The sequence below is a fragment of the Carcharodon carcharias genome, chromosome X, assembly GCF_017639515.1.
Source record: "Carcharodon carcharias isolate sCarCar2 chromosome X, sCarCar2.pri, whole genome shotgun sequence".
Lineage (NCBI taxonomy): Eukaryota > Metazoa > Chordata > Chondrichthyes > Lamniformes > Lamnidae > Carcharodon > Carcharodon carcharias.
The window spans coordinates 6,301,363-6,327,708 of record NC_054507.1 but is presented as its reverse complement, the minus strand read 5'-3'; the positions used below and the strand labels follow the sequence as shown (position 1 = coordinate 6,327,708).

At 47.2% G+C, this 26,346-nt stretch overlaps 2 protein-coding genes across 6 annotated transcripts in view; one reads left to right on the top strand and one right to left on the bottom strand.

The window, feature by feature from the left end:
• Positions 1 to 1,963: 1,963 nt before the first annotated feature.
• LOC121273169 lies at positions 1,964 to 13,042 on the top strand. Of its 3 annotated transcripts, none has more exons than XM_041180152.1 (3): positions 1,964 to 2,128; positions 12,149 to 12,241; positions 12,669 to 13,042. In XM_041180152.1, the coding sequence occupies exons 1-3, from the start codon at positions 1,987 to 1,989 to the stop codon at positions 12,956 to 12,958; spliced, it is 525 nt and encodes a 174-aa protein (XP_041036086.1). In that variant the 5' UTR covers positions 1,964 to 1,986; the 3' UTR covers positions 12,959 to 13,042. The 3 variants fall into 3 exon arrangements, with proteins under 3 accessions (XP_041036086.1, XP_041036084.1, XP_041036085.1); XM_041180150.1 differs by lacking the exon at positions 1,964 to 2,128 and adding an exon at positions 3,874 to 4,317; XM_041180151.1 differs by lacking the exons at positions 1,964 to 2,128; positions 12,149 to 12,241 and adding an exon at positions 3,874 to 4,317.
• Positions 11,933 to 26,346, bottom strand: part of LOC121273168 (tumor necrosis factor receptor superfamily member 5-like) — a 156,631-nt gene continuing 142,217 nt past the window's right edge. For 2 of the 3 annotated variants that reach the window (XM_041180149.1, XM_041180147.1), the window contains exon 9: positions 13,459 to 14,140. In XM_041180149.1, the coding sequence (XP_041036083.1) occupies positions 14,034 to 14,140 (107 nt within the window). In that variant the 3' untranslated portion in view covers positions 13,459 to 14,033. Of the gene's footprint in view, positions 12,226 to 13,458; positions 14,141 to 26,346 lie in introns of those variants that run through there. The other variant, XM_041180148.1, reaches the window with a different exon arrangement.

The following is a 26,346-nucleotide window of genomic DNA, read 5'->3' as shown; positions in this document are numbered from 1 at the left end:
CTAATATTTTATGAAAATTCAAATATGCTACATAGAAAACAAAAACAGAATTACCTGGAAAAACTCAGCAGGTCTGGCAGCATTGGCGGAGAAGAAAAGAGTTGACTTTTCGAGTCCTCATGACCCTTCCACAGAACTGAGTGAATATTAGGAGAGGGGTGAAATATAAGCTGGTTTAAGGTGAGGGGGGGGGGGGGTGGAGGAGGTGGGGGGGAGAGAGAAGTGGGGGAGGGGTGTGGTTGTAGGGACAAGCAAGCAGTGATAGGAGCAGATAATCAAAAGATGTCACAGACAAAAGAACACAGAGGTGTTGAAGGTGGTGATATTATCTAAATGAATGTGCTAATTAAGAATGGATGGTAGGGCACTCAATGTACAGCTCTAGTGGGGTCGGGGTGGAAAGACTAGCTGGGCATAAAAGATTTAAAAATAGTGGAAATAGGTGGGAAAAGAAAAATCTACATAAATTATTGGAAAAAACAAAAGGAAGGGGGAAGAAATAGAAAGGGGGTGGGGATGGAGGAGGGAGTTCAAGATCTAAAGTTGTTGAATTCAATATTCAGTCCGGAAGGCTGTAAAGTGCCTAGTCGGAAGATGAGGTGCTGTTCCTCCAGTTTGAGTTGGGCTTCACTGGAATTCAACAACTTTAGATCTTGAACTCCCTCCTCCATCCCCACCCCCTTTCCATTTCTTCCCCCTTCCTTTTGTTTTTTCCAATAATTTATATAGATTTTTCTTTTCCCACCTATTTCCATTATTTTTAAATCTTTTATGCGCTGCTAGTCTTTCCACCCCCACCCCCACTAGAGCTGTACCTTGTGTGCCCTGTCATCCATTCTTAATTAGCACATTCATTTAGATAATATCACCACCTTCAACACCTCTTTGTTCCATCGTCTGTGACATCTTCTGATTATCTGCTCCTATCACTGCTTGCTTGTCCCTACAACCACACCACCACCACCCCCCCAACTTCTCTCCCCCCCACCTTAAACCAGCTTATATTTCACCCCTCTCCTAATATTCACTCAGTTCTGTTGAAGGGTCATGAGGACTCGAAACGTCAACTCTTTTCTTCTCTGCCGATGCTGCCAGACCTGCTGAGTTTTTCCAGGTAATTCTGTTTTTGTTTTAGATTTCCAGCATCCGCAGTTTTTTGTTTTTACACTACATAGATACTACCTCAAAACACTCTAAAAGATTTGTCAAATCTGATTTTACTTTCTTAAATTTATGCTGGCTCTGTTTAATTATCTGATGATTCTCTAAATGCCTTGTTACCATGTCCCTAATCCTAGATTCTAGTATTTTCTCTACTGCTGATGTCAGGCCAACTCGCCTAGGGTTCCCTGTTTTCTCCTCCCTTCTTAAATAGCAGAATTAAATCTACCACCTTCCAATCGATGTGGAATGTTCTAGAATCTAAGGAAGATCAAAACCAAAGTACCCACGATCTCTGCAGCCACCTCTTTTAAAACCCTAGGATGAAGGCCATAGGGTGCAAGGGATTTGTCAGCTTTTAGTCCCATTAATTTCTCCAGTACTATGTCCCTATTAACACCGACTTCTTTAGGGTCTGCAGTCTCATTGCCCCTTTGGTTCCCCATTTTATCTGGAATGTTTTTTACTGCCTTCTTCCATGAAGACAATTAGAAAGTATTCCATTCCCCTTCATCTATGTATCTAACTTCCCTTAAAATGCATCTATGCTATTTGCCTCAATTACTCCCTGTGGTAGCAAGTTCCACATTCTAACCACCCTCGAGGTGAAGAAGATTTTCCTGAATTCTCTTGAGGATTTATTTATGACCTTTTATTAATTATGGTCTCTGGTTTAGGTCTTCCCCTACAAACAGGAGAGACCTACATCTACATATTAAACCCTTTCATCATTTTAAAGACCTATGTGAGGTCACCCATCAGCCTTCTCTCTTCAAGAGAAAAAAGATAGCCAGTGGTCTGCTGGAGGGTAAATCCCGTTTGGAAATGGTTTTTCTACTCCAGAAACATTATGCCGAAGAGGCTCGGGACATCAGCAGAAAGATCCTCCTGAAAATTCCCAGGCGCGACCTGGTGGAGAACATGTATGGACAGGGGGTCACGAGCGGCGCAGAGGGAAGGGCTGAAGGTAATAACACAGTGTGTCAATTTCACTGGGGAAACTGACAAGGGGGTACTCCAGAAAGTGCGCTGGGGGAATCCTCCGGAAGTCCCGACACAAGGGCTGTATGAGAAGTGCCCAGGAAGGTTAAACTTTTTGATAGCATTTAACTGAAGACCTATTGAAAGAAACAATACCCTGCTGTATTTCTGATGAGAATTTAAGTACTAATAACCAACTATCCCATAAGTTGGCCTTTTGTCACATGACCTGGCCCAGGCCATCCCAATACGTGTTTCATCTTTTGCTGGAAATCTCACTGCAGCACATATGTTGGGCTTGGCATGTATGTGGCTTGAGTATAGGGATGTCCTGCGACATACTGGATGGGCTGGTTGCAAGTAGGCAGAATTAGAACCGGTATGATCTGCACAATTGTAGGCCCCTACCCCAGTCCCACATATGACCCACTCCCCCACCACCCCCCATTGCTCCTACAGGCTTCCCCAGCACCTCCCCCATCCCATAGGCTCATCACCACCCCCTCCACTGTCACTGATCTTCCAGACCCACCCCACCACCCCCTCCCAACCCTTGCCCTCACAGGTCTGCCTACCCAACACCCCTGCTCTCACAGATTCACTAGCATCCCACCCCTACACTGCTCTGAGCAGCTCACTAACACACCTCCTCTCCCCCAGTCGTACAGTACCCTGTGCCAAAGTGACTCTCAATATTTTTCACCGTGAGTTGGTCACCCTGCTAACAACTGACAAATGAACAGAACATTTTGGGGTGCAGTTAATCCTAACATGGTTCTGTTTAATTTACTCCCTAATCCCAGGTTTCCATTTGCATTGCAAACTGAATTGAGTTCAACAACTTCAGACCATGAACTCTCTCCTTCATCTTTACCCTTTTTTACATCCATTTATTTATTCATTTTTATTTAATTTTTATCCTTGTCTCCCAACCCTGCTCCCAACACACACAGGACCATCTGTCTCTTGTTTCAATGTTGTGCTTTCAGAGTGCTGACCCTTGTTCTGCTATTAACACATTCTGCTATCTTACCTTAATGCCACTTTCAGCACCTTGTTTAGTCTTTAACATTACCATTATCACTTCCTTTGTCTGGTGTCTATGAATCTTTGTTAATCTCTCCTGAAATCCTACCTCTCCCTGTCCTTCCATTTTGCTCCACCTGCTCTTAAACAGCTGTGGAGGTCATTTCATTGAACATATTTAAGAAGGAAATAGATAGATATCTAGATTCTAAAGGTGTCAAGGGGTGTTGGGACAGCTGGAGCATGGTGTTGAGGTAGAGGATCAGCCATGATCATATTGAATGGGGGAGCAGGATCGAAGGGCCGAATGACCTACTCCTGCTCCTGTTTTCTATGTCAAAATCCATCACGTTTCTACTTCTCTTTAGCTCTGAAGAAGAGTCATACGGACTCGAAATCTTAACTCTGTTTCTCTCTTCCACAGATGCTGCCAGACTTGCTGAGTTTCACCAGCACTTTCTGATTTCAGTTGAGGATCTGCCTAATAGCAAACGATAAAGAAGCAGATTAACTCAGTGCGACTGACACTGGATCGGTTGTATGTACGGGAAGTGCTGCAGGAGACAGAATTCAGCCCTGGCCTGATGTGAAGCCAAGTTGTGGTGAAGCTCAGATAACAAAGTGTGAAAAAAAAGCGCGGGCTAGCTCACTGCCAGTGGGCGGGTCCCTTCACCCGGAAGCGGCTTTGTTGCTATACAAAACCAAACCAGAGTTACTGCAATTTAACTTGAATTGAGAAAGCAGGTTTGTGTGAAGAATTGGACCTTTTAGGAAGTGTTCCTGCACGGAGTGGTCCTAATCTACAGTCTTTCCGTTTTACGGGGAAGAGCCGAGTTTGGATTCCATTAATTTTTAAAAAAAAAATCATGACAACAGCACAGTTTCTACTCAACGTCCTCGATGAACTGACCGAAAGTGACTTTCTCCGATTCAAATTCTATCTTCAGGACAGCACAGAATTTAAACCGATAGCCAGTGGTCTGCTGGAGGGTAAATCCCGTTTGGAAATGGTTTTTCTACTCCAGAAACATTATGCCGAAGAGGCTCGGGACATCAGCAGAAAGATCCTCCTGAAAATTCCCAGGCGCGACCTGGTGGAGAACATGTATGGACAGGGGGTCACGAGCGGCGCAGAGGGAAGGGCTGAAGGTAATAACACAGTGTGTCAATTTCACTGGGGAAACTGACAAGGGGGTACTCCAGAAAGTGCGCTGGGGGAATCCTCCGGAAGTCCCGACACAAGGGCTGTATGAGAAGTGCCCAGGAAGGTTAAACTTCCGAAGGGCAATTACCCTGCACTGGGCACCATCTGAAACCCCAATTTAAATCAGAGACATAGGATGGATCAGACTCTCTCAGCAGAATAGTTACCCAGGAAAAGTTAGAAGAATTAAAAGCACTTCTAACTCCTGGGTAACTATAGTACTGGACCCCCAACTCCCCTCCAGAGCCCCTGACTACCCTGCACCCCGACTACCCCCACCTTGACTACCCTCCAGAGCCCCTAAAACCCCCTACCCCATACTACTACCCCCAACTACCCTCAGAGCCCCCAATAACCCCCGCCCCAACTACCTTCCAGGGACCCCAACAAACCCTCTACAGCCACTACCCCCTACTACTGCCCCACACCTGACTACCTTCAGCCCCCAACAACCCCCCCACCCTAACTACCCTCCATCACCCCCAACTACCCCGCACCCCGACTACCCTCCAGAGCCCCTGACAACCCCCCTACCCCAACTACCCCCACTCCAACTACCTCCAGAGCCCTTGACAACCCCCCACCTTGACTACCCACTACTCCACTACTACCCCCACCCCCGATTACCCCCACCACTGATTACCCTCCAGAGCCCCCGACAACCCTCCACCCCCCAACTACCCCCTACTACTAGCCCACACCCGACTACCCTCAAAGCCCCCAACAACTCCCCGCCCCAACTACCCTCCATCGCCCCCGACTAACCCCCACCCCAACTACCCCACCCCATCAACCCTCCAGAGCCCACAACAACCCCCCTACCCCAATTACCCCCACCCCCAACTAACCTCCAGAGCCCTCAATAACCTCCACAACCCTGGACTACCCCCACCCCGACTACCCAACTACTACTGTCCCACCCTCAACTTCCCCCACCACCGCCCTATCCTCCCTGCGCTGAGATTCACTAAGGTTTAAACAGACACGATTTCACAGTGACGTGTGCTGTATTTATTGAAAAGTTAAGAATGGCTGTGTTTATTGCAGAAACTTTCTTCGAAAGAGAGGGTTTCTCTTCGAGTGCCTCACTGCAAGTAAATTCTAAAACGGAGCCAGCAAAGTTAAAAACAGGGTTAAAAGCAGAAATAGGTGAGGTGTCGGCTCAACACCTGAACCTTAAGGAAGGAAAAGGTAACCCAGATAAAATGCAGCTCGAGCGAGCAAACTTTGAAGTAGCTTGGAATGGGAAAAGAAATGAACAAAACGTGAACTCCCGAGAGAAGAAAGATAAAGTGAAATGCAAAAACTTGAATTAGAATTCCAAAGGGAAGAAAAAGAAAAAGATAGAGGGTTTCAAGGAATAAAGAAAAGGAAAGCATTGAATTACAAAGAGAAAGGGAAGCCGGGGCAGTGAAATGCTGCGATGAGGTGATCAGTGAGTAACAGGTAGATTTGACAAGGGGTCAGATTCAACTCCTGGTTTTGGTTTAGCCAGGAACATTCACCTCGTGCCTAAATTCAGTGAGGAAGGAGTTGCAATGCATTTAGTCTTGTTTGAGAAAATTGCTGCAACATCCCAGCAGCCACAAGATATTTGGACAATCCTATTACAAAGTCTTTTGATAGGAAAAGCCTTGGAGGCTTGCTGAAAGAAGAGACATGTCTAGGCTTTTCATCTTGCAATCGTCAGGACACTTGTAAGAATACCAATATAAGGGGAAAACAACAATTTATACTATATGTGAAGAGAGTGCTGATTGGTTGGCAAGTGACGTTGCCATGGCGAATGCACATACAGTATAAATTGATGTTTTCCTCCTATATTGGTATTCTTGCAAGTGTCCTGATGAGTGCAAGATGAAAAACTTCAACATGTCTCTTTTCTTTTTAGCAATACTCAAGTTCTCTGCTATCAAATGACTATTGGTATACCTTGGAGATTTATTCAACTGTTTCTAATGAACAATCTGCAAACTGTGGTCTGGCTATGTTTGCTGTGCTTAATGCGTATGAGCTGGTTCCAGATGCTTATCAAGAAAAATTTTAACACTTGAAGAAGCAAAATCAGACTTTTGTGGAACTTGCTAAAGAAGAAAGAAATAATTTTTGATCGATGGTATAGATCTCTGAAGATGAATTAGGGTTTTGGAAACCTCAGAGAGGTATTGTTAATGGAGGAATTTAAAAACAGCATTCCTTTCGGAATCAAGTCCCAGCTAGAAGACTGGGAAGTTTATAAAATAAGGGAAGCAGCTATTTTAGCTGATAGCTACGACTTGACCCACAAACATTGAGTTGGCTCCACACCATTGTTTGCAAACCTACACAGGAGCCTGGAGGGAGAAGCAACGTGATAACAAACAGGATACGAATTACAAAGAGGGTGATAGCAGCACTGAAAAGACAAATGCTCCTCAAATTAGTAAAAGAGATAGCATAGAGGATAAAAATGACTCGAGGAGACCAATGTGTTTTTATGGTCACAAGACGGGACATGTCAAGTCAGAGTACTGGAAGTTAAAACTAAAACCAGTAGAGTTAGTGAATGTATCTAGCATTTCTCCAGAAAATGCTGTACCAGTGAGAGGATCCATTGACAAACCAAGACCATGTAATGTATTTTCAGTGGGCATTGCTGGCTAGGCCAGCCATCTCTAATTGTCTTTGAGAAGGTGATGGTGAGCTGCCTTCTTGAAGGACCAACCATTATGATGTCAGAGGCAAAGAATGCTTTGGAATTGATGTGTACAGGAAAATCTCCAGGCATGGATGAAGTAACAACAGAATATCTAAAAGCCCTTGGAGAGATAGAACTACAAGTGATAACAGAAATTTGTGATCAAGTATGTCCCAAAGGATACATTCCAAGTGACTTGAGACATTCATCAATCATTACGTTACCTAAGAAACCTAAAGCAAAGGAGTGTGATTGATTTTAAACTATATGCTCATTGAGTCATCTCATTAAAGTGATCTTGAAGATCATAATAGAAAGAATTATTAACACATTTGAAGTAGAAATTAGTGAAACACAGTCTGGATTTAGACTGGAGTAGGAACAAGAAAGGGAATATTTAAACCAAGAACAATCTTCAATAAATGGCTAGAAGTGAACAAGAATGTTTACATGTGCTACATAGACTATGAAAAAGCATTCAGTCATGTTCATCAGCAAAAGTTAGAGACATGTTGCTGAAATGTGACATTGACAGTAAAGATCTGAGATTTATCGAGCGGCAATATTGGGAGCAAATAGCGATCATCAGGATAGAAGAAGGACAAACAGATAAGTTTCAAGTGACGAGAGGAGTACGACGAGGCTGTGTGCTCATGTCAAAATTATTCAATCTGTACACAGAACAAATATTCAGAGAATTAGAAGTACTTCCAGGGGTAAAAATTGGACGCAAGAACATAACAACCTTCTGGTATGCTGATGATACAGCATTACTTGCAGAATCAAAAGAGGCTGTAAAAAATACCATAGACAAAATAAGATCTAGAAGTTTAGAATATGGATTGAATATGAGCACCAAAAAGACAAAGATAACAGTAGTTAGAAGGAATAAAGTGAAGATTGAAGTGGATGGTATCACACTGGAACAAGGAGATAGGTTTGTCTACTTAGGATGAATGATAACAGAAGATGGCAGATGCAATGCCAAAGTCAGATAAGGATGGAGGTAGCCAGTAGTAGTTTTGTGAAGATGAAGTCTGTGTTAACGACAAGAAGACTCAAGCTTGTAACAAGGGGAAAACTCATAAGATGCTGCATTCTACCTACTTTCCTGTCTACCTCAGAAACCTAAACAATAAGTAAAGATCTGTGGAAGAAAATCGAGGCCTTTGAAATGTAGATGCTCTGACATATTCCACATGCTAAAAATTCCACACACAGACCAGAAGACGAATGAAGAGGGGCTTGAAATTACAAGAGCAAAAAGAGACATCTGAAAAAGAAAATGTCAGTATTTCAGCCATTTGATCAGAGCTGCAAAGCTACAGAGATCTCTTCTAGGGGGCAAAGAGGAGGGCAGCAGAAAGAGGGGTCGACCTGGGTGTAGTTAGATGATGGACATCACAGAGCGGCTGCAGATGAGCTACAATGGATGTGATATACCATGACAGCAGATCTCCCCCAGTAGGAGTAGCTACAAGGAGGACAGGACAGGACAGTGACAATGGAAAGTCTAATTTTAAAGAAGAACCGGAAGACATGCTGGAGCACACAAGAACTAAAGAAATATGAGGAGTACAGGAGAAGAACATATAGTAGACCACGGCTGAAGGCACCGGATATTGCAAAGGCTCTGGGCCCTGATAATATTCCGGCAATAGTACTGGAGACTTGTGCTCCAGAATTTGCCGCGTCCCTAGCCAAGCTGTTCCAGTACAGCTACAACACTGACATCTATCCGGCAATGTGGAAAACTGCCCAGGTATGTCCTGTACACAAAAAGGAAGACAAATCTAACCCAGCCGATTACCACCTCATCAGTCTGTTGTCAATCATCAGTAAAGTGATGGAAGGGGTCATCAACAGTGTTACCAAGCAGCACTTGCTTAACAATAACTTGCTCACTGATGCCGAGTTTGGGTTCAACCAAGGCCTCTCTGAACCAATGAGGCCAGGAGCTAACATGGACAGAAGACCTGAACTTCAGAGGTGGGGCGAGAGTGACATCATGGCAGCATTTGACTGAGTGTGGCATCAAGGAGCCTTAGCTAATCTAGAGTCAATGGGAATTGGGGGGAAACTCTCCACTGGTTGGAGTCATACGTAGTACAATGGAAGATGGTTGTGATTGTTGGAGGTCAGTCACCTCAGTTCCAGGACATCACTGCAGGAGTCCCTCAGGATAGTGTCCTAGGCCCAACCATCTTCAGCTGCTTCATCAGCCCTTCTCTCCATCACAAGGTCAGGAGTGGGGATGTTCACTGATGATTGCACAATGTTCAGCACCATTCGCAACTCCTCAGATACTGAAGCAGTCCATGTCCAAATGCAGCAAGACTTGGACAATATCAGGTGTAGACTGACAAGTGGCAAGTAACATTCAGGCCCCACAGGTGCCAGGCAATGACCATCTCCAACAAGAGAGAACCTAACCATCGCCCTTTGACATTCAATGGCATTACCATCACTGAATCCCCCACTATCAACATCCTGGGGGTTACCATTGACTAGAAACTGAACTGACCAGCCATATAAATAATGTGGCTACAAGAGCGGGTCAGAGTCTGGGAATTCTGCAGTAACTCACCTCCTGACTCCACAAATCCTGTCCACCATCTACAAGGCACAATGTGATGGAATACTCTCCACTTGTCTGGATGAGTGCAGCTACAACAATATTCATCGCTCGACACCATCCAGGACAAAGCAGCCCACCTGATTGGCACCCCATCCACAACCTTCATCATTCACTCTCTCCACCACTGACACACAGTGGCAGCAGTGTGTACTATCTACAAGATGCACTGCAGCAACTCACTAAGGCTCCTTCAAGAGCACCTTCCCATGACCTCTACCATCTAGAAGGACAAGGGCAGCAGACACATGGGAACACCACCACCTGGAAGTTCCCCTCCAAGCCACTCACCATCCTGACTTGGAAATATATCACCGTTCCTTCACCGTCTCTGGGTCAAAGTCCTGGAACTCCCTCCCTAACAGCACTGTGGGTGTACCTACACCACAGGGACCGCAGTTCAAGACGACAGTTCACCATCATCTTCCAAGGGTAATTAGGGATGGGCAATAAATGCTGGCCTAGCCAGCGACGCCTACATCCCGTGAATGAATAAAACAAAAGGCCCGTTGAGCCTGCCCTGCCATTATGATCGTAACTGATCTCGGGCTTCAACTCCAGTTACCCGCCTGCTCCCCATATCCCTTGATTCCCTGAGAAAGCAAAAACCTGTCTAGAGAGCAAGGAAAAGATAGAATTTAGCTAGGCCTGCACCTTAAGCAAAGAAAAAAATGCTTCTATCATTCCCCATGCGAAATGCAGGTGAGAGCTTGCTTTCAGTTTGAAAACCAAGTTCATGAGGAGTTGAAACAAAGCTGGAGGGTTCACCCAGCTGGAGCTAGAGTGAGAATCCCCAGGAAGTGTCTCACGCTGGAAGAGATTGAGTTACGTCACAAAATTGGGGATTTTGGTAGTCAGTAGAAAGGGGCACATTCCGTTCAGCTGTTTAAAGCATAAGTTCCATTGAAAAGAAAATAGTGTTTCGTCAAAAGTGTTTATTTAGTCATTTGTTACAGTATAAGTTTTAAAAACATCAAATCTTGTGTTAATAACTGGAAGTTCAAATTTCTTTTTAAACTATTACTGGGCTCTATGGAAATTGTAACGCAAGTTATAAATGCTCCCTCAGCTTCCTGCTCACAGTAACTAGCGCCTAACCAGGTAATCACAACAAGCTGATTGACTGATAACTGCCACTGACAGGCAGTTTCTTCTACAGTTTTTAAAATTCTAAGTTAAGTTCAAAATTTTAAACTAAATTTCAGTTCGACTCTACTCATCCTCTGGTATCCTATATTGCTACCAATGAAATACCTCAATCCTGTGCATGATTTGGACCTTTCCCACAGAGATATAAATAGTGTACTCACTCTCTCTCCAGAATATAGTGTACAAAACTTTTAAGTTCTTAGCCTATAAAGTCCGCCTTTTTCATCAGTCAGAATGTGTGTGTTGGAACAGCAGAGGATTTCACTTTGGTTGGAATCTGTCTCTGCCAGGCTATGCCCGACGTGGAGGGGCATATGCTTCTTGTGCCCCCGGAACCTTCATCCCAACGTGTTTGAGAAGTCCCTGCACTTTCTCCGAAAGTCTTGCGATAAATCAGATTCAAAATTAACAATTGAGCTAGCATCGATTGCCGTTTGAGGAACAGAGTTCTCAACTCCTACCACCCTGTGTGTGGGGACATGCTTCCTAACGACACTCCTGAAAGGCCTGGCTCAAATTTTGACATTCTGACCCTGCCCGTCCGAAATAGGGTCGATAGGGAGAGAAACTGTCCGTTCTGCTTAATGTCTTGAAAATTTTGATTAAATCACAAAATCGCATCACCTTCCTGCACTAAACCCATGTCCTTGATACCCTTAACATCCAAAAATGAGTTGATATGGAAGAGGATGAACTGTCCCTCATGAACCTGCTGAAGTTTTCAAGGGGTCGTTGTTAAGAGGATCAACTTAGAACCTAGCAGTACCTAGTGTTGGGTTCAGGGGACTTCTGGCAGATCGGAGTCATTGCTGGCTATTCAGGAGTAGTGGCTTTGGAAAACAAAAATAAAAATAGCTGGAAAAACTCAGCAGGTCTGACAGCATCTGCGGAGAGGAACACAGTTAACGTTTCGAGTCTGTATGACTCTTCAACAGAACTAAGGAAAAATAGAAGAGGTGAAATATAAGCTGGTTTAATGGGGGAGGTGAGACAAGTAGAGCTGGATAGAGGGCCAATGATAGGTGGAGATAACCAAAAGATATCATAGACAAAAGTTTGGTGATATTATCTAAGGAATGTGCTAATAGGTGACATTAAGGGTAGAAAGCAGGACGAGCAAGGTAGATAGCCCTAGTGGGGTGGGGTGGGGGGAAAGGATCGAAATAGGCTAAAAGGTAGTGGCTTTGGAGTTGACCTGGCTGGACTCGAAACGTCAACTGCATCCCTCTCCGCAGATGCTGACAGACCTGCTGAGTTTTTCCAGCTATTTTTTTTGTTTTTGTTCTGAATTCTCACACCTTGTTCCTTTACTTAGCACAGAGGAAGAGGGAGACACCCGAGAGCCATGGATCTTCTGGAACTGTGTCCGATCCTTTGGAGAATGAAGTGCTTCTATTGAAGAAAAATAGTATGTAAAATTGTGCTTAAATATTCTTCTAAAATTAAAATCTTCATGGTATATTTCAAACAGGGACTTAGAAGTTACAGGTCACAATGGTCTCATTGTAACAATACACATCAGTTCTGTACTGTTGTCTCCATCCCAGCTTCCTCCTGTGTGTAATGCTGCCCTTTGCAATAAATCTACAGAACAATAGGGCAAGATGGCTCCTGAGGTTAATCATAATTCTTGCCCCCCCTCCCCCGCTGTTAAGCAGAGAATTGATTGGTAGATTCACTGCCTGGGAGCTTATCCCATTTCCCTGCCCAGCAGGGATCCCAGGGAGAAGGGCAGAGCTCACAGCAGGTTTGGTACCGCCCTCGCTTGCCCTCTTTTCAGGACCTCGTCACCAAAGCCAATGCTTTATCCCAATATTTTATCTCATTCTTTGCAGAAGTGAAGCCAAAGTTACTGACAGACAAAGAACTGATGACATTGGCCAAAAACATGGGCCATAATTGGAAGCAAATTGGAATCCAATTCCTGGACCTGCAAAGCTACGAAATTGAGCAGTGTGAAGTACAGCACCGGACCGTAGTCCTGCAAAGCTTTGAAATGTTCAAATGCTGGAGGAACCGAGAAAAGGAGGGGGCAACTGCTCTCAAACTGCACTCCATTCTCGCCAACAAGGACTGCCCCATCAGCTCTGAACACTTCGATTGTCTTCTTGACAAAAATCATTGAACAAAGACAAAGAGGGGAATATTTTCTGTATTTTTTTTAATTTAAATGATCTTAATAAAATTTGTACATTTCAGAAGTTAAAAATAGACTGTCAATGACTGATGCAGATATATTTCGGCATTAAACCCTAAGAAGGGAGTTCCAAGATTTTAACCCAAGGACAGTGAAGGAACGGTGATATATTTCCAAGTCAGGTTGGTGAGTGACTTGGAGGGGAACTTCCAGGTGGTGGTGTTCCCATGTGTCTGCTGCCCTTGTCCTTCTAGATGGTAGAGGTCGTGGGTTCGGAAGGTGCTGTCGAAGGAGCCTTGATGAGTTGCTCCAGTGCATCTTGTAGATGGTACACACAGCTGCTACTGTGCGTCGGTGGTGGGAATGAACGTTTGTGGATGTGGTGCCAATCAAGCAGGGCTGCTTTGTCCTGGATGGTGTCGAGCTTCTTGAGTGTTGTTGGAGCTGCACTCATCCAGGCAAGTGGGGAGTATTCCATCACACTCCTGACTTGTGCCTTGTAGATGGTGGACAGGCTTTGGGGAGCCAGGAGGTGAGTTATTCGCCACCAGATTCTGTCAACATCCTGGGGATTACCATTGACCAGAAACTGAACTGGACTAGCTTTTAGCATCGTTTTATTTGGAAACTACATGAAAAGTTTAAATCCTCAATTGAGATACCTGTAGACTTCATGGCTCTAAAGAAAGTTCAAAAATGGGCCATCCATTCTGTAAGGTTCTTCCACTATCAACTCTGATCTTATTGAATGAACACAGGTTAATTTAATTGTAATTAACCCAGGGTTGTTTGATTTGCATTTAGATTACATATTTACCAATTTCTCAACTAAGTATTTCCATTTATTGAAATGTAAGAAAATTCACAATTCCCAAACTAAAAGTTATTTTCTAAAACATGAATTATGAAATGTTTGTGAAAATATTTAAAGCAATGCTAAGCTTAGAATCAAAACTTTGAACCATTGTAAATACAAATGTTTTGAAGAGCTCATATGAAGCAGCTGCCTGGGATCAGAGTGCTCACATTTATCATGGATGAGGTAAACGGCTAGAGGGCTCCTTCACTGCCCTGAAACATCCACTTTTTCCACATCAGAAAACATTTCCACAGAGCTTTTTGGCAAGATCATCGCTTTCAAATCCAGTTGTTGTAGTTCACCCATTCCCACTGCAATAGAAAGAGATTAATTTCAGACTCTTCTGTCAAACTACATAGTCGTCTCACAAAGAACTGGACAATTACCCGGTCCCAGAGTGTGAAAGGTCTGTGTGATAACCCACTGTACCACCCAGTCCCAGAGTGTGAAAGGACAGTGTGATAACCCACTGTACCACCCAGTCCCAGAGTGTGAAAGGACAGTGTGATAACCCACTGACCACCCAGTCCCAGAGTGTGAAAGGACAGTGTGATATCCCACTGTACCACCCAGTTCCAGAGTGTGAAAGACAGTGTGATAACCCACTATACCACCCAGTCCTAGAGTGTGAAAGGACAGTGTGATAACCCACTGGACGACCCAGTCCCAGAGAGTGAAAGGACAGTGTGATAACCCACTGTACCACCCAGTCCCAGAGTGTGAAAGAACAGTGTGATAACCCACTGTGCCGCCCAGTTCCAGAGTATAAAAGGACAGTGTGATAACCCACTGTACCACCCAGTCCCAGAGTGTGAAAGGACAGTGTGATCACGCACTGTACTACCTCGCCCCAGAGTGTGAAAGGACAGTGTGATAACCGACTATACCACACAGTCCCAGAGTGTGAAAAGACAGGGTGATATCCCAATGTACCACCCAGTCCCAGAGTGTGAAAGGACAGTATGATAACACACTGTACCACCCAGTTCCAGAGTGTGAAAGGACAGTGTGATAACCCACTGTACCACCCAGTCCCAGAGTGCGAAAGGACAGTGTGATAAACCACTGTACAACCAAGTCCCAGAGTGTGAAAGGACAGTGTGATAACCCACTGTACCACCAAATCCCAGAGTGCGACAGGACAGTGTGATCACCCACTGTACTACCTCGTCCTAGAGTGTGAAAGGACAGTGTGATAACCCACTATACAACCCAGACCCAGAGTGTGAAAGGACAGTGTGATAACCCACTGTACCACCCAGTCCCACAGTGTGAAAGGACAGTGTGATAACCCACTGTACCACCCAGTCCCAGAGTGTGAAAGGACAGTGTGATAAACCACTGTACCACCCAGTCCCAGAGTGTGAAAGGACAGTGTGATAACCCACTGTACCACCCAGTCCCAGTGTGTGAAAGAACAGTGTGATAACCCACTTTGCCACCCAATCCCAGAGTGTGAAAGGACAGTGTGATAACCCACTTTGCCACCCAATCCCAGAGTGTGAAAGGACAGTGTGATCACCCACTGTACAACCTCGTCCCAGACTGTGAAAGGACAGTGTGATAACCCACTGTACCACCCAGTCCAGAGCATGAAAGGACAGCGTGATAACCCACCGTACCACCCAGTACCAGAGTGTGAAAGGACAGTGTGATAACCCACTGTGCCACCCAATCCCAGAGTGTGAGAGGACAGTGTGACCACCCACTGTACTACCTCGTCCTAGAGTGTGAAAGGACAGTGTGATAACCCACAATACAACCCAGACCCAGAGTGTGAAAGGACAGTGTGATAACCCACTGTACCACCCAGTCCCAGAGTGTGAAAGGACAGTGTGATAACCCACTGTACCACCCAGTCCCAGAGTGTGAAAAGTCTGTGTGATAACCCACTGTACCACCCAGTTCCAGAGTGTGAAAGGACAGTGTGATAACCCACTGTACCACCCAGTCCCAGAGTGCGAAAGGACAGTGTGATAAACCACTGTACAACCAAGTCCCAGAGTGTGAAAGGACAGTGTGATAACCCACTGTACCACCCAGTCCCAGACCATGAAAGGACAGTGTGATAACCCGCTGTACCACCCAGTCCCAGAGTGTGAAAGGACAGTGTGATAAGCCACTGTGCCACCCAATCCCAGAGTGTGAAAGGACAGTGTGATAACCCACTGTACCACCAAATCCCAGAGTGCGACAGGACAGTGTGATCACCCACTGTACTACCTCGTCCTAGGAGTGTGAAAGGACAGTGTGATAACCCACTGTACCACCCAGTCCCACAGTGTGAAAGGACAGTGTGATAACCCACTGTACCACCCAATCCCACAGTGTGAAAGGACAGTGTGATAACCCACTGTACCACCCAGTCCCACAGTGTGAAAGGACAGTGTGATAACCCACTGTACCACCCAGTCCCAGAGTGTGAAAGGACAGTGTGATAACCCACTGTACCACCCAGTCCCAGAGTGTGAAAGGACAGTGTGATAAACCACTGTACCACCCAATCCCAGAGTGTGAAAGGACAGTGTGATAACCCACTTTGCCACCCAATCCCAGAGTGTGAAAGGACAGTGTGATCACCCACTGTACAACCTCGTCCCAGACTGTGAAAGGACAGGGTGATAACGCACTGTACCACCCAGTCCAGAGCATGAAAGGACAGCGTGATAACCCACCGTACCACCCAGTCCCAGAGTGTGAAAGGACAGTGTGATAACCCACTGTGCCACCCAATCCCAGAGTGTGAAAGGACAGTGTGATCACCCACTGTACTACCTCGTCCTAGAGTGTGAAAGGACAGTGTGATAACCCACAATACAACCCAGACCCAGAGTGTGAAAGGACAGTGTGATAACCCACTGTACCACCCAGTCCCAGAGTGTGAAAGGACAGTGTGATAACCCACTGTACCACCCAGTCCCAGAGTGTGAAAAGTCTGTGTCATAACCCACTGTACCACCCAGTCCCAGTGTGTAAAAGGACAGTGAGATAACCCACTGTACCACCCAGTCCCAGAGTGTGAAAGGACAGTGTGATAACCCACTGTACCACCCAGTCCCAGTGTGTGAATGGACAGTGTGATAACCCACTGTACCACCCAGTCCAAGAGTGTGAAAGGACAGTGTGATAACCCACTGTACCACCCAGTCCCAGAGTGTGAAAGAACAGTGTGATAACCCACTGTACCACCCAGTCCCAGAGCATGAAAGGTCAGTGTGATAACCCACTGTAGCACCCAGTCCCAGAATGTGAAAGGACAGTGTGACAACCCAATTTACACCCAATCCCAGAGAGTGAAAGGACAGTGTGATTGCACACTGTACCACCCAGTACCAGAGTGTGAAAGGACAGTGTGATAACCCACTGTGCCCAGTCCCAGAGTGTGAAAGGACAGTGCGGTAACCCACTGTACCACCCAGTCCCAGAGTGTGAAAGGACAGTGTGATAACCCACTGTACCACCCAGTCCCACAGTGTGAAAGGACAGTGTGATAACCCACTATACCCAGTCCTAGAGTGTGAAAGGACAGTGCGATAACCCACTGTACCACCCAGTCCCAGAGTGTGAAAGGACAGTGTGACAACCCACTGGACCACCCAGTCCCACAGTGTGAAAGGACAGTGTGATAACCCACTGTACCAGTCAGACCCAGAGTATGAAAGGACAGTGTGATAACCCATTGTACCACCCAGTTCCAGAGAGTGAAAGGACAGTTTGATAACCCACTGTGCCACCCAATCCCAGAGTGTGAAAGGACAGTGTGATCACCCACTGTACTACCTCGTCCTAGAGTGTGAAAGGACAGTGTGATAACCCACTATACAACCCAGACCCAGAGTGTGAAAGGACAGTGTGATAACCCACTGTACCACCCAGTCCCAGAGTGTGAAAAGTCTGTGTGATAACCCACTGTACCACCCAGTCCCACAGTGTGAAAGGACAGTGTGATAACCCACTGTACCACCCAGTCCCACAGTGTGAAAGGACAGTCTGATAACCCACTGTACTACCTCCTCCCAGAGTGCGAAAGGACAGTGTGATAACCCACTGTACCACCCAGTCCCAGAGTGTGAAAGGACAGTGTGATAACCCACTGTACCACCCAGTCCCAGTGTGTGAAAGAACAGTGTGATAACCCACTTTGCCACCCAATCCCAGAGTGTGAAAGGACAGTGTGATAACCCACTTTGCCACCCAATCCCAGAGTGTGAAAGGACAGTGTGATAACCCACTGTACCACCCAGTCCCAGAGTGTGAAAGGACAGTGTGATAACCCACTGTACCACCCAGTCCCAGAGTGTGAAAAGTCTGTGTGATAACCCACTGTACCACCCAGTCCCACATTGTGAAATGACAGTGTGATAAACCACTGTACCACCCAGTCCCGGAGTGTGAAAGGACAGTGTGATAACCCACTGTACCACCCAGTCGCAGAGTGTGAAAGGGCAGTGTGATAACACACTGTACCACCCAGACCCACAGTGTGAAAGGACAGTGCGATAACCCACTGTACCACCCAATCCCACAGTGTGACAGTGTGATAACCCTCTGTACCACCCAGTCCCAGAGTGTGAAAGGACAGTGTGATAACCCACTGTACCACCCAGTCCCAGAGTGTGAAAGGACAGTGTGATAACCCACTGTACCCAGTCCCAGAATGAGAAATGACAGTGTGATAACCCACTGTACCCAGTCCCAGTGTATGAAAGGACAGTGTGATAACCCCCTGTACCACACAGTCCCAGTGCGTGAAAGGAAAGTGTGATAACCCACTGTACCACCCAGTCCCAGTGTGTAAAAGGACAGTGAGATAACCCACTGTACCACCCAGTCCCAGAGTGTGAATGGACAGTGTGATAACCCACTGGACCACACAGTCCCAGAATGTGAAAGGACAGTGCGATAATCCACTGTACCACCCAGTCCCAGAGTGTGAAAGGACAGTGTGATAACCCACTGTACCACCCAGTCCCAGAGTGTGAAAGGACAGTGTGCTAACCCACTGTACCACCCAGTCCAAGAGTGTGAAAGGACAGTGTGATAACCCACTGTACCACCCAGTCCCAGAGTGTGAAAGGACAGTGTGATAACCCACTGTACCACCCAGTCCCAGAGCATGAAAGGACAGTGTGATAACCCACTGTACCACCCAGTCCCAGAATGTGAAAGGACAGTGTGACAACCCACTGTACACCCAATCCCAGAGAGTGAAAGGACAGTGTGATAACACACTGTACCACCCAGTACCAGAGTGTGAAAGGACAGTGTGATAACCCACTGTGCCCAGTCCCAGAGTGTGAAAGGACAGTGCGGTAACCCACTGTACCACCCAGTCCCAGAGTGTGAAAGGACAGTGTGATAACCCACTGTACCACCCAGTCCCACAATGTGAAAGGACAGTGTGATAACCCACTATACCCAGTCCTAGAGTGTGAAAGCATAGTGTGATAACCCACTGTACCACCCAGTCCCAGAGTGTGAAAGGACAGTGTGACAACCCACTGGACCACCCAGTCCCACAGTGTGAAAGGACAGTGTGATAACCCACTGTACCAGTCAGACCCAGAGTATGAAAGGACAGTGTGATAACCCATTGTACCACCCAGTTCCAGAGTGTGAAAGGACAGTTTAAATAACCCACTGTGCAACCCAAACCCAGAGTGTGAAAGGACAGTGTGATCACCCACTGTACTACCTCGTCCTAGAGTGTGAAAGGACAGTGTGATAACCCACTATACAACCCAGACCCAGAGTGTGAAAGGACAGTGTGATAACCCACTGTACCACCCAGTCCCAGAGTGTGACAGGACAGTGTGATAACCCACTGTACCACCCAGTCCCAGAGTGTGAAAAGTCTGTGTGATAACCCAATGTACCACCCAGTCCCACAGTGTGAAAGGACAGTGTGATAACCCACTGTACCACCCAGTCCCACAGTGTGAAAGGACAGTGTGATAACCCACTGTACCACGCAGTCCCAGAGTGTGAAAGGACAGTGTGATAACCCACTGTACCACCCAGTCCCAGAGTGTGAAAGGACAGTGTGATAACCCACTGTACCACCCAGTTCCAGAGTATAAAAGGACAGTGTGATAACCCACTGTACCACCCAGTCCCAGAGTGTGAAAGGACAGTGTGATCACGCACTGTACTACCTCGTCCCAGAGTGTGAAAGGACAGTGTGACAACCCACTGGACCACCCAGTCCCACAGTGTGAAAGGACAGTGTGATAACCCACTGTACCAGTCAGACCCAGAGTATGAAAGGACAGTGTGATAACCCATTGTACCACCCAGTTCCAGAGTGTGAAAGGACAGTTTGATAACCCACTGTGCCACCCAATCCTAGAGTGTGAAAGGACAGTGTGATCACCCACTGTACTACCTCGTCCTAGAGTGTGAAAGGACAGTGTGATAACCCACTATACAACCCAGACCCAGAGTGTGAAATGACAGTGTGATAACCCACTGTACCACCCAGTCCCAGAGTGTGACAGGACAGTGTGATAACCCACTGTACCACCCAGTCCCAGAGTGTGAAAGGTCTGTGTGATAACCCACTGTACCACCCAGTCCCACAGTGTGAAAGGACAGTGTGATAACCCACTGTGCCACCCAGTCCCACAGTGTGAAAGGACAGTCTGATAACCAACTGTACTACCTCCTCCCAGAGTGCGAAAGGACAGTGTGATAACCCACTGTACCACCCAGTCCCAGAGTGTGAAAGGACAGTGTGATAACCCACTGTACCACCCAGTCCCAGTGTGTGAAAGAACAGTGTGATAACCCACTTTGCCACCCAATCCCAGAGTGTGAAAGGACAGTGTGATAACCCACTTTGCCACCCAATCCCAGAGTGTGAAAGGACAGTGTGATAACCCACTGTACCACCCAGTCCCAGAGTGTGTAAGGACAGTGTGATAACCCACTGTACCACCCAGTTCCAGAGTGTGAAAAGTCTGTGTGATAACCCACTGTACCACCCAGTCCCACATTTTGAAATGACAGTGTGATAAACCACTGTACCACCCAGTCCCAGAGTGTGAAAGGACAGTGTAATAACACACGGTAACACCCAGTCCCAGAGTGTGAAAGGACAGTGTGATAACCCACTGTACCACCCAGTCGCAGAGTGTGAAAGGACAGTGTGATAACACACTGTACCACCCAGACCCACAGTGTGAAAGGACAGTGCGATAACCCACTGTACCACCCAATCCCACAGTGTGACAGTGTGATAACCCTCTGTACCACCCAGTCTCAGAGTGTGAAAGGACAGTGTGATAACCCACTGTACCACCCAGTCCCAGAGTGTGAAAGGACAGTGTGATAACCCACTGTACCCAGTCCCAGAGTGAGAAATGACAGTGTGATAACCCACTGTACCCAGTCCCAGTGTATGAAAGGACAGTGTGATAACCCCCTGTACCACACAGTCCCAGTGTGTGAAAGGACAGTGTGATAACCCACTGTACCACCCAGTCCCAGTGTATAAAAGGACAGTGAGATAACCCACTGTACCACCCAGTCCCAGAGTGTGAATGGACAGTGTGATAACCCACTGGACCACACAGTCCCAGAATGTGAAAGGACAGTGCGATAATCCACTGTACCACCCAGTCCCAGAGTGTGAAAGGACAGTGTGATAACCCACTGTACCACCCAGTCCCAGAGTGTGAAAGGACAGTGTGCTAACCCACTGTACCACCCAGTCCAAGAGTGTGAAAGGACAGTGTGATAACCCACTGTACTACCCAGTCCCAGAGTGTGAAATGACAGTGTGATAACCCACTGTACCACCCAGTCCCAGAGCATGAAAGGACAGTGTGATAACCCACTGTACCACCCAGTCCCAGAATGTGAAAGGACAGTGTGACAACCCACTGTACACCCAATCCCAGAGAGTGAAAGGACAGTGTGATAACACACTGTACCACCCAGTCCCAGAGTGTGAAAGGACAGTGTGATAACCCACTGTGCCCAGTCCCAGAGTGTGAAAGGACAGTGCGGTAACCCACTGTACCACCCAGTCCCAGAGTGTGAAAGGACAGTGTGACAACCCACTGGACCACCCAGTCCCACAGTGTGAAAGGACAGTGTGATAACCCACTGTACCAGTCAGACCCAGAGTATGAAAGGACAGTGTGATAACCCATTGTACCACCCAGTTCCAGAGTGTGAAAGGACAGTTTGATAACCCACTGTGCAATCCAAACCCAGACTGTGAAAGGACAGTGTGATCACCCACTGTACTACCTCGTCCTAGAGTGTGAAAGGACAGTGTGATAAACCACTATACAACCCAGACCCAGAGTGTGAAAGGACAGTGTGATAACCCACTGTATCATCCAGTCCCACAGTGTGAAAAGACAGTGTGATAACCCACTGTACCACCCAGTCCCAGAGTGTGACAGGACAGTGTGATAACCCACTGTACCACCCAGTCCCAGAGTGTGAAAAGTCTGTGTGATAACCCAATGTACCACCCAGTCCCACAGTGTGAAAGGACAGTGTGATAACCCACTGTACCACCCAGTCCCACAGTGTGAAAGGACAGTGTGATAACCCACTGTACCACGCAGTCCCAGAGTGTGAAAGGACAGTGTGATAACCCACTGTACCACCCAGTCCCAGAGTGTGAAAGGACAGTGTGATAACCCACTGTACCACCCAGTTCCAGAGTATAAAAGGACAGTGTGATAACCCACTGTACCACCCAGTCCCAGACTGTGAAAGGACAGTGTGATAACCCACTGTACCACCCAGTCCAGAGCATGAAAGGACAGCGTGATAACCCACCGTACCACCCAGTCCCAGAGTGTGAAAGGACAGTGTGATAACCCACTGTGCCACCCAGTCCCAGAGTGTGAAAGGACAGTGTGATAACCCACTGTACCACCCAGTCCCACAGTGTGAAAGGACAGTGTGATAACCCACTGTGCCACCCAGTCCCACAGTGTGAAAGGACAGTCTGATAACCAACTGTACTACCTCCTCCCAGAGTGCGAAAGGACAGTGTGATAACCCACTGTACCACCCAGTCCCAGAGTGTGAAAGGACAGTGTGATAACCCACTGTACCACCCAGTCCCAGTGTGTGAAAGAACAGTGTGATAACCCACTTTGCCACCCAATCCCAGAGTGTGAAAGGACAGTGTGATAACCCACTTTGCCACCCAATCCCAGAGTGTGAAAGGACAGTGTGATAACCCACTGTACCACCCAGTCCCAGAGTGTGTAAGGACAGTGTGATAACCCACTGTACCACCCAGTTCCAGAGTGTGAAAAGTCTGTGTGATAACCCACTGTACCACCCAGTCCCACATTTTGAAATGACAGTGTGATAAACCACTGTACCACCCAGTCCCAGAGTGTGAAAGGACAGTGTAATAACACACGGTAACACCCAGTCCCAGAGTGTGAAAGGACAGTGTGATAACCCACTGTACCACCCAGTCGCAGAGTGTGAAAGGACAGTGTGATAACACACTGTACCACCCAGACCCACAGTGTGAAAGGACAGTGCGATAACCCACTGTACCACCCAATCCCACAGTGTGACAGTGTGATAACCCTCTGTACCACCCAGTCTCAGAGTGTGAAAGGACAGTGTGATAACCCACTGTACCACCCAGTCCCAGAGTGTGAAAGGACAGTGTGATAACCCACTGTACCCAGTCCCAGAGTGAGAAATGACAGTGTGATAACCCACTGTACCCAGTCCCAGTGTATGAAAGGACAGTGTGATAACCCCCTGTACCACACAGTCCCAGTGTGTGAAAGGACAGTGTGATAACCCACTGTACCACCCAGTCCCAGTGTATAAAAGGACAGTGAGATAACCCACTGTACCACCCAGTCCCAGAGTGTGAATGGACAGTGTGATAACCCACTGGACCACACAGTCCCAGAATGTGAAAGGACAGTGCGATAATCCACTGTACCACCCAGTCCCAGAGTGTGAAAGGACAGTGTGATAACCCACTGTACCACCCAGTCCCAGAGTGTGAAAGGACAGTGTGCTAACCCACTGTACCACCCAGTCCAAGAGTGTGAAAGGACAGTGTGATAACCCACTGTACTACCCAGTCCCAGAGTGTGAAATGACAGTGTGATAACCCACTGTACCACCCAGTCCCAGAGCATGAAAGGACAGTGTGATAACCCACTGTACCACCCAGTCCCAGAATGTGAAAGGACAGTGTGACAACCCACTGTACACCCAATCCCAGAGAGTGAAAGGACAGTGTGATAACACACTGTACCACCCAGTCCCAGAGTGTGAAAGGACAGTGTGATAACCCACTGTGCCCAGTCCCAGAGTGTGAAAGGACAGTGCGGTAACCCACTGTACCACCCAGTCCCAGAGTGTGAAAGGACAGTGTGACAACCCACTGGACCACCCAGTCCCACAGTGTGAAAGGACAGTGTGATAACCCACTGTACCAGTCAGACCCAGAGTATGAAAGGACAGTGTGATAACCCATTGTACCACCCAGTTCCAGAGTGTGAAAGGACAGTTTGATAACCCACTGTGCAACCCAAACCCAGACTGTGAAAGGACAGTGTGATCACCCACTGTACTACCTCGTCCTAGAGTGTGAAAGGACAGTGTGATAAACCACTATACAACCCAGACCCAGAGTGTGAAAGGACAGTGTGATAACCCACTGTATCATCCAGTCCCACAGTGTGAAAAGACAGTGTGATAACCCACTGTACCACCCAGTCCCAGAGTGTGACAGGACAGTGTGATAACCCACTGTACCACCCAGTCCCAGAGTGTGAAAAGTCTGTGTGATAACCCAATGTACCACCCAGTCCCACAGTGTGAAAGGACAGTGTGATAACCCACTGTACCACCCAGTCCCACAGTGTGAAAGGACAGTGTGATAACCCACTGTACCACGCAGTCCCAGAGTGTGAAAGGACAGTGTGATAACCCACTGTACCACCCAGTCCCAGAGTGTGAAAGGACAGTGTGATAACCCACTGTACCACCCAGTTCCAGAGTATAAAAGGACAGTGTGATAACCCACTGTACCACCCAGTCCCAGACTGTGAAAGGACAGTGTGATAACCCACTGTACCACCCAGTCCAGAGCATGAAAGGACAGCGTGATAACCCACCGTACCACCCAGTCCCAAAGTGTGAAAGGACAGTGTGATAACCCACTGTGCCACCCAGTCCCAGAGTGTGAAAGGACAGTGTGATAACCCACTGTACCACCCAGTCCCACAGTGTGAAAGGACAGTGTGATAACCCACTGTGCCACCCAGTCCCACAGTGTGAAAGGACAGTCTGATAACCAACTGTACTACCTCCTCCCAGAGTGCGAAAGGACAGTGTGATAACCCACTGTACCACCCAGTCCCAGAGTGTGAAAGGACAGTGTGATAACCCACTGTACCACCCAGTCCCAGTGTGTGAAAGAACAGTGTGATAACCCACTTTGCCACCCAATCCCAGAGTGTGAAAGGACAGTGTGATAACCCACTTTGCCACCCAATCCCAGAGTGTGAAAGGACAGTGTGATAACCCACTGTACCACCCAGTCCCAGAGTGTGTAAGGACAGTGTGATAACCCACTGTACCACCCAGTTCCAGAGTGTGAAAAGTCTGTGTGATAACCCACTGTACCACCCAGTCCCACATTTTGAAATGACAGTGTGATAAACCACTGTACCACCCAGTCCCAGAGTGTGAAAGGACAGTGTAATAACACACGGTAACACCCAGTCCCAGAGTGTGAAAGGACAGTGTGATAACCCCACTGTACCACCCAGTCGCAGAGTGTGAAAGGACAGTGTGATAACACACTGTACCACCCAGACCCACAGTGTGAAAGGACAGTGCGATAACCCACTGTACCACCCAATCCCACAGTGTGACAGTGTGATAACCCTCTGTACCACCCAGTCTCAGAGTGTGAAAGGACAGTGTGATAACCCACTGTACCACCCAGTCCCAGAGTGTGAAAGGACAGTGTGATAACCCACTGTACCCAGTCCCAGAGTGAGAAATGACAGTGTGATAACCCACTGTACCCAGTCCCAGTGTATGAAAGGACAGTGTGATAACCCCCTGTACCACACAGTCCCAGTGTGTGAAAGGACAGTGTGATAACCCACTGTACCACCCAGTCCCAGTGTATAAAAGGACAGTGAGATAACCCACTGTACCACCCAGTCCCAGAGTGTGAATGGACAGTGTGATAACCCACTGGACCACACAGTCCCAGAATGTGAAAGGACAGTGCGATAATCCACTGTACCACCCAGTCCCAGAGTGTGAAAGGACAGTGTGATAACCCACTGTACCACCCAGTCCCAGAGTGTGAAAGGACAGTGTGCTAACCCACTGTACCACCCAGTCCAAGAGTGTGAAAGGACAGTGTGATAACCCACTGTACTACCCAGTCCCAGAGTGTGAAATGACAGTGTGATAACCCACTGTACCACCCAGTCCCAGAGCATGAAAGGACAGTGTGATAACCCACTGTACCACCCAGTCCCAG

Bases quoted from the DNA above. Each gene is read 5' to 3' on its own strand.
- LOC121273169 (XM_041180150.1), top strand. From the start codon at position 4,035: ATGACAACAGCACAGTTTCTACTCAACGTCCTCGATGAACTGACCGAA. The intron at 4,318-12,148 runs GTAATAACACAG...TCCTTTACTTAG, and splicing joins CGCAGAGGGAAGGGCTGAAG to CACAGAGGAAGAGGGAGACA. The intron at 12,242-12,668 runs GTATGTAAAATT...CATTCTTTGCAG, and splicing joins GCTTCTATTGAAGAAAAATA to AAGTGAAGCCAAAGTTACTG.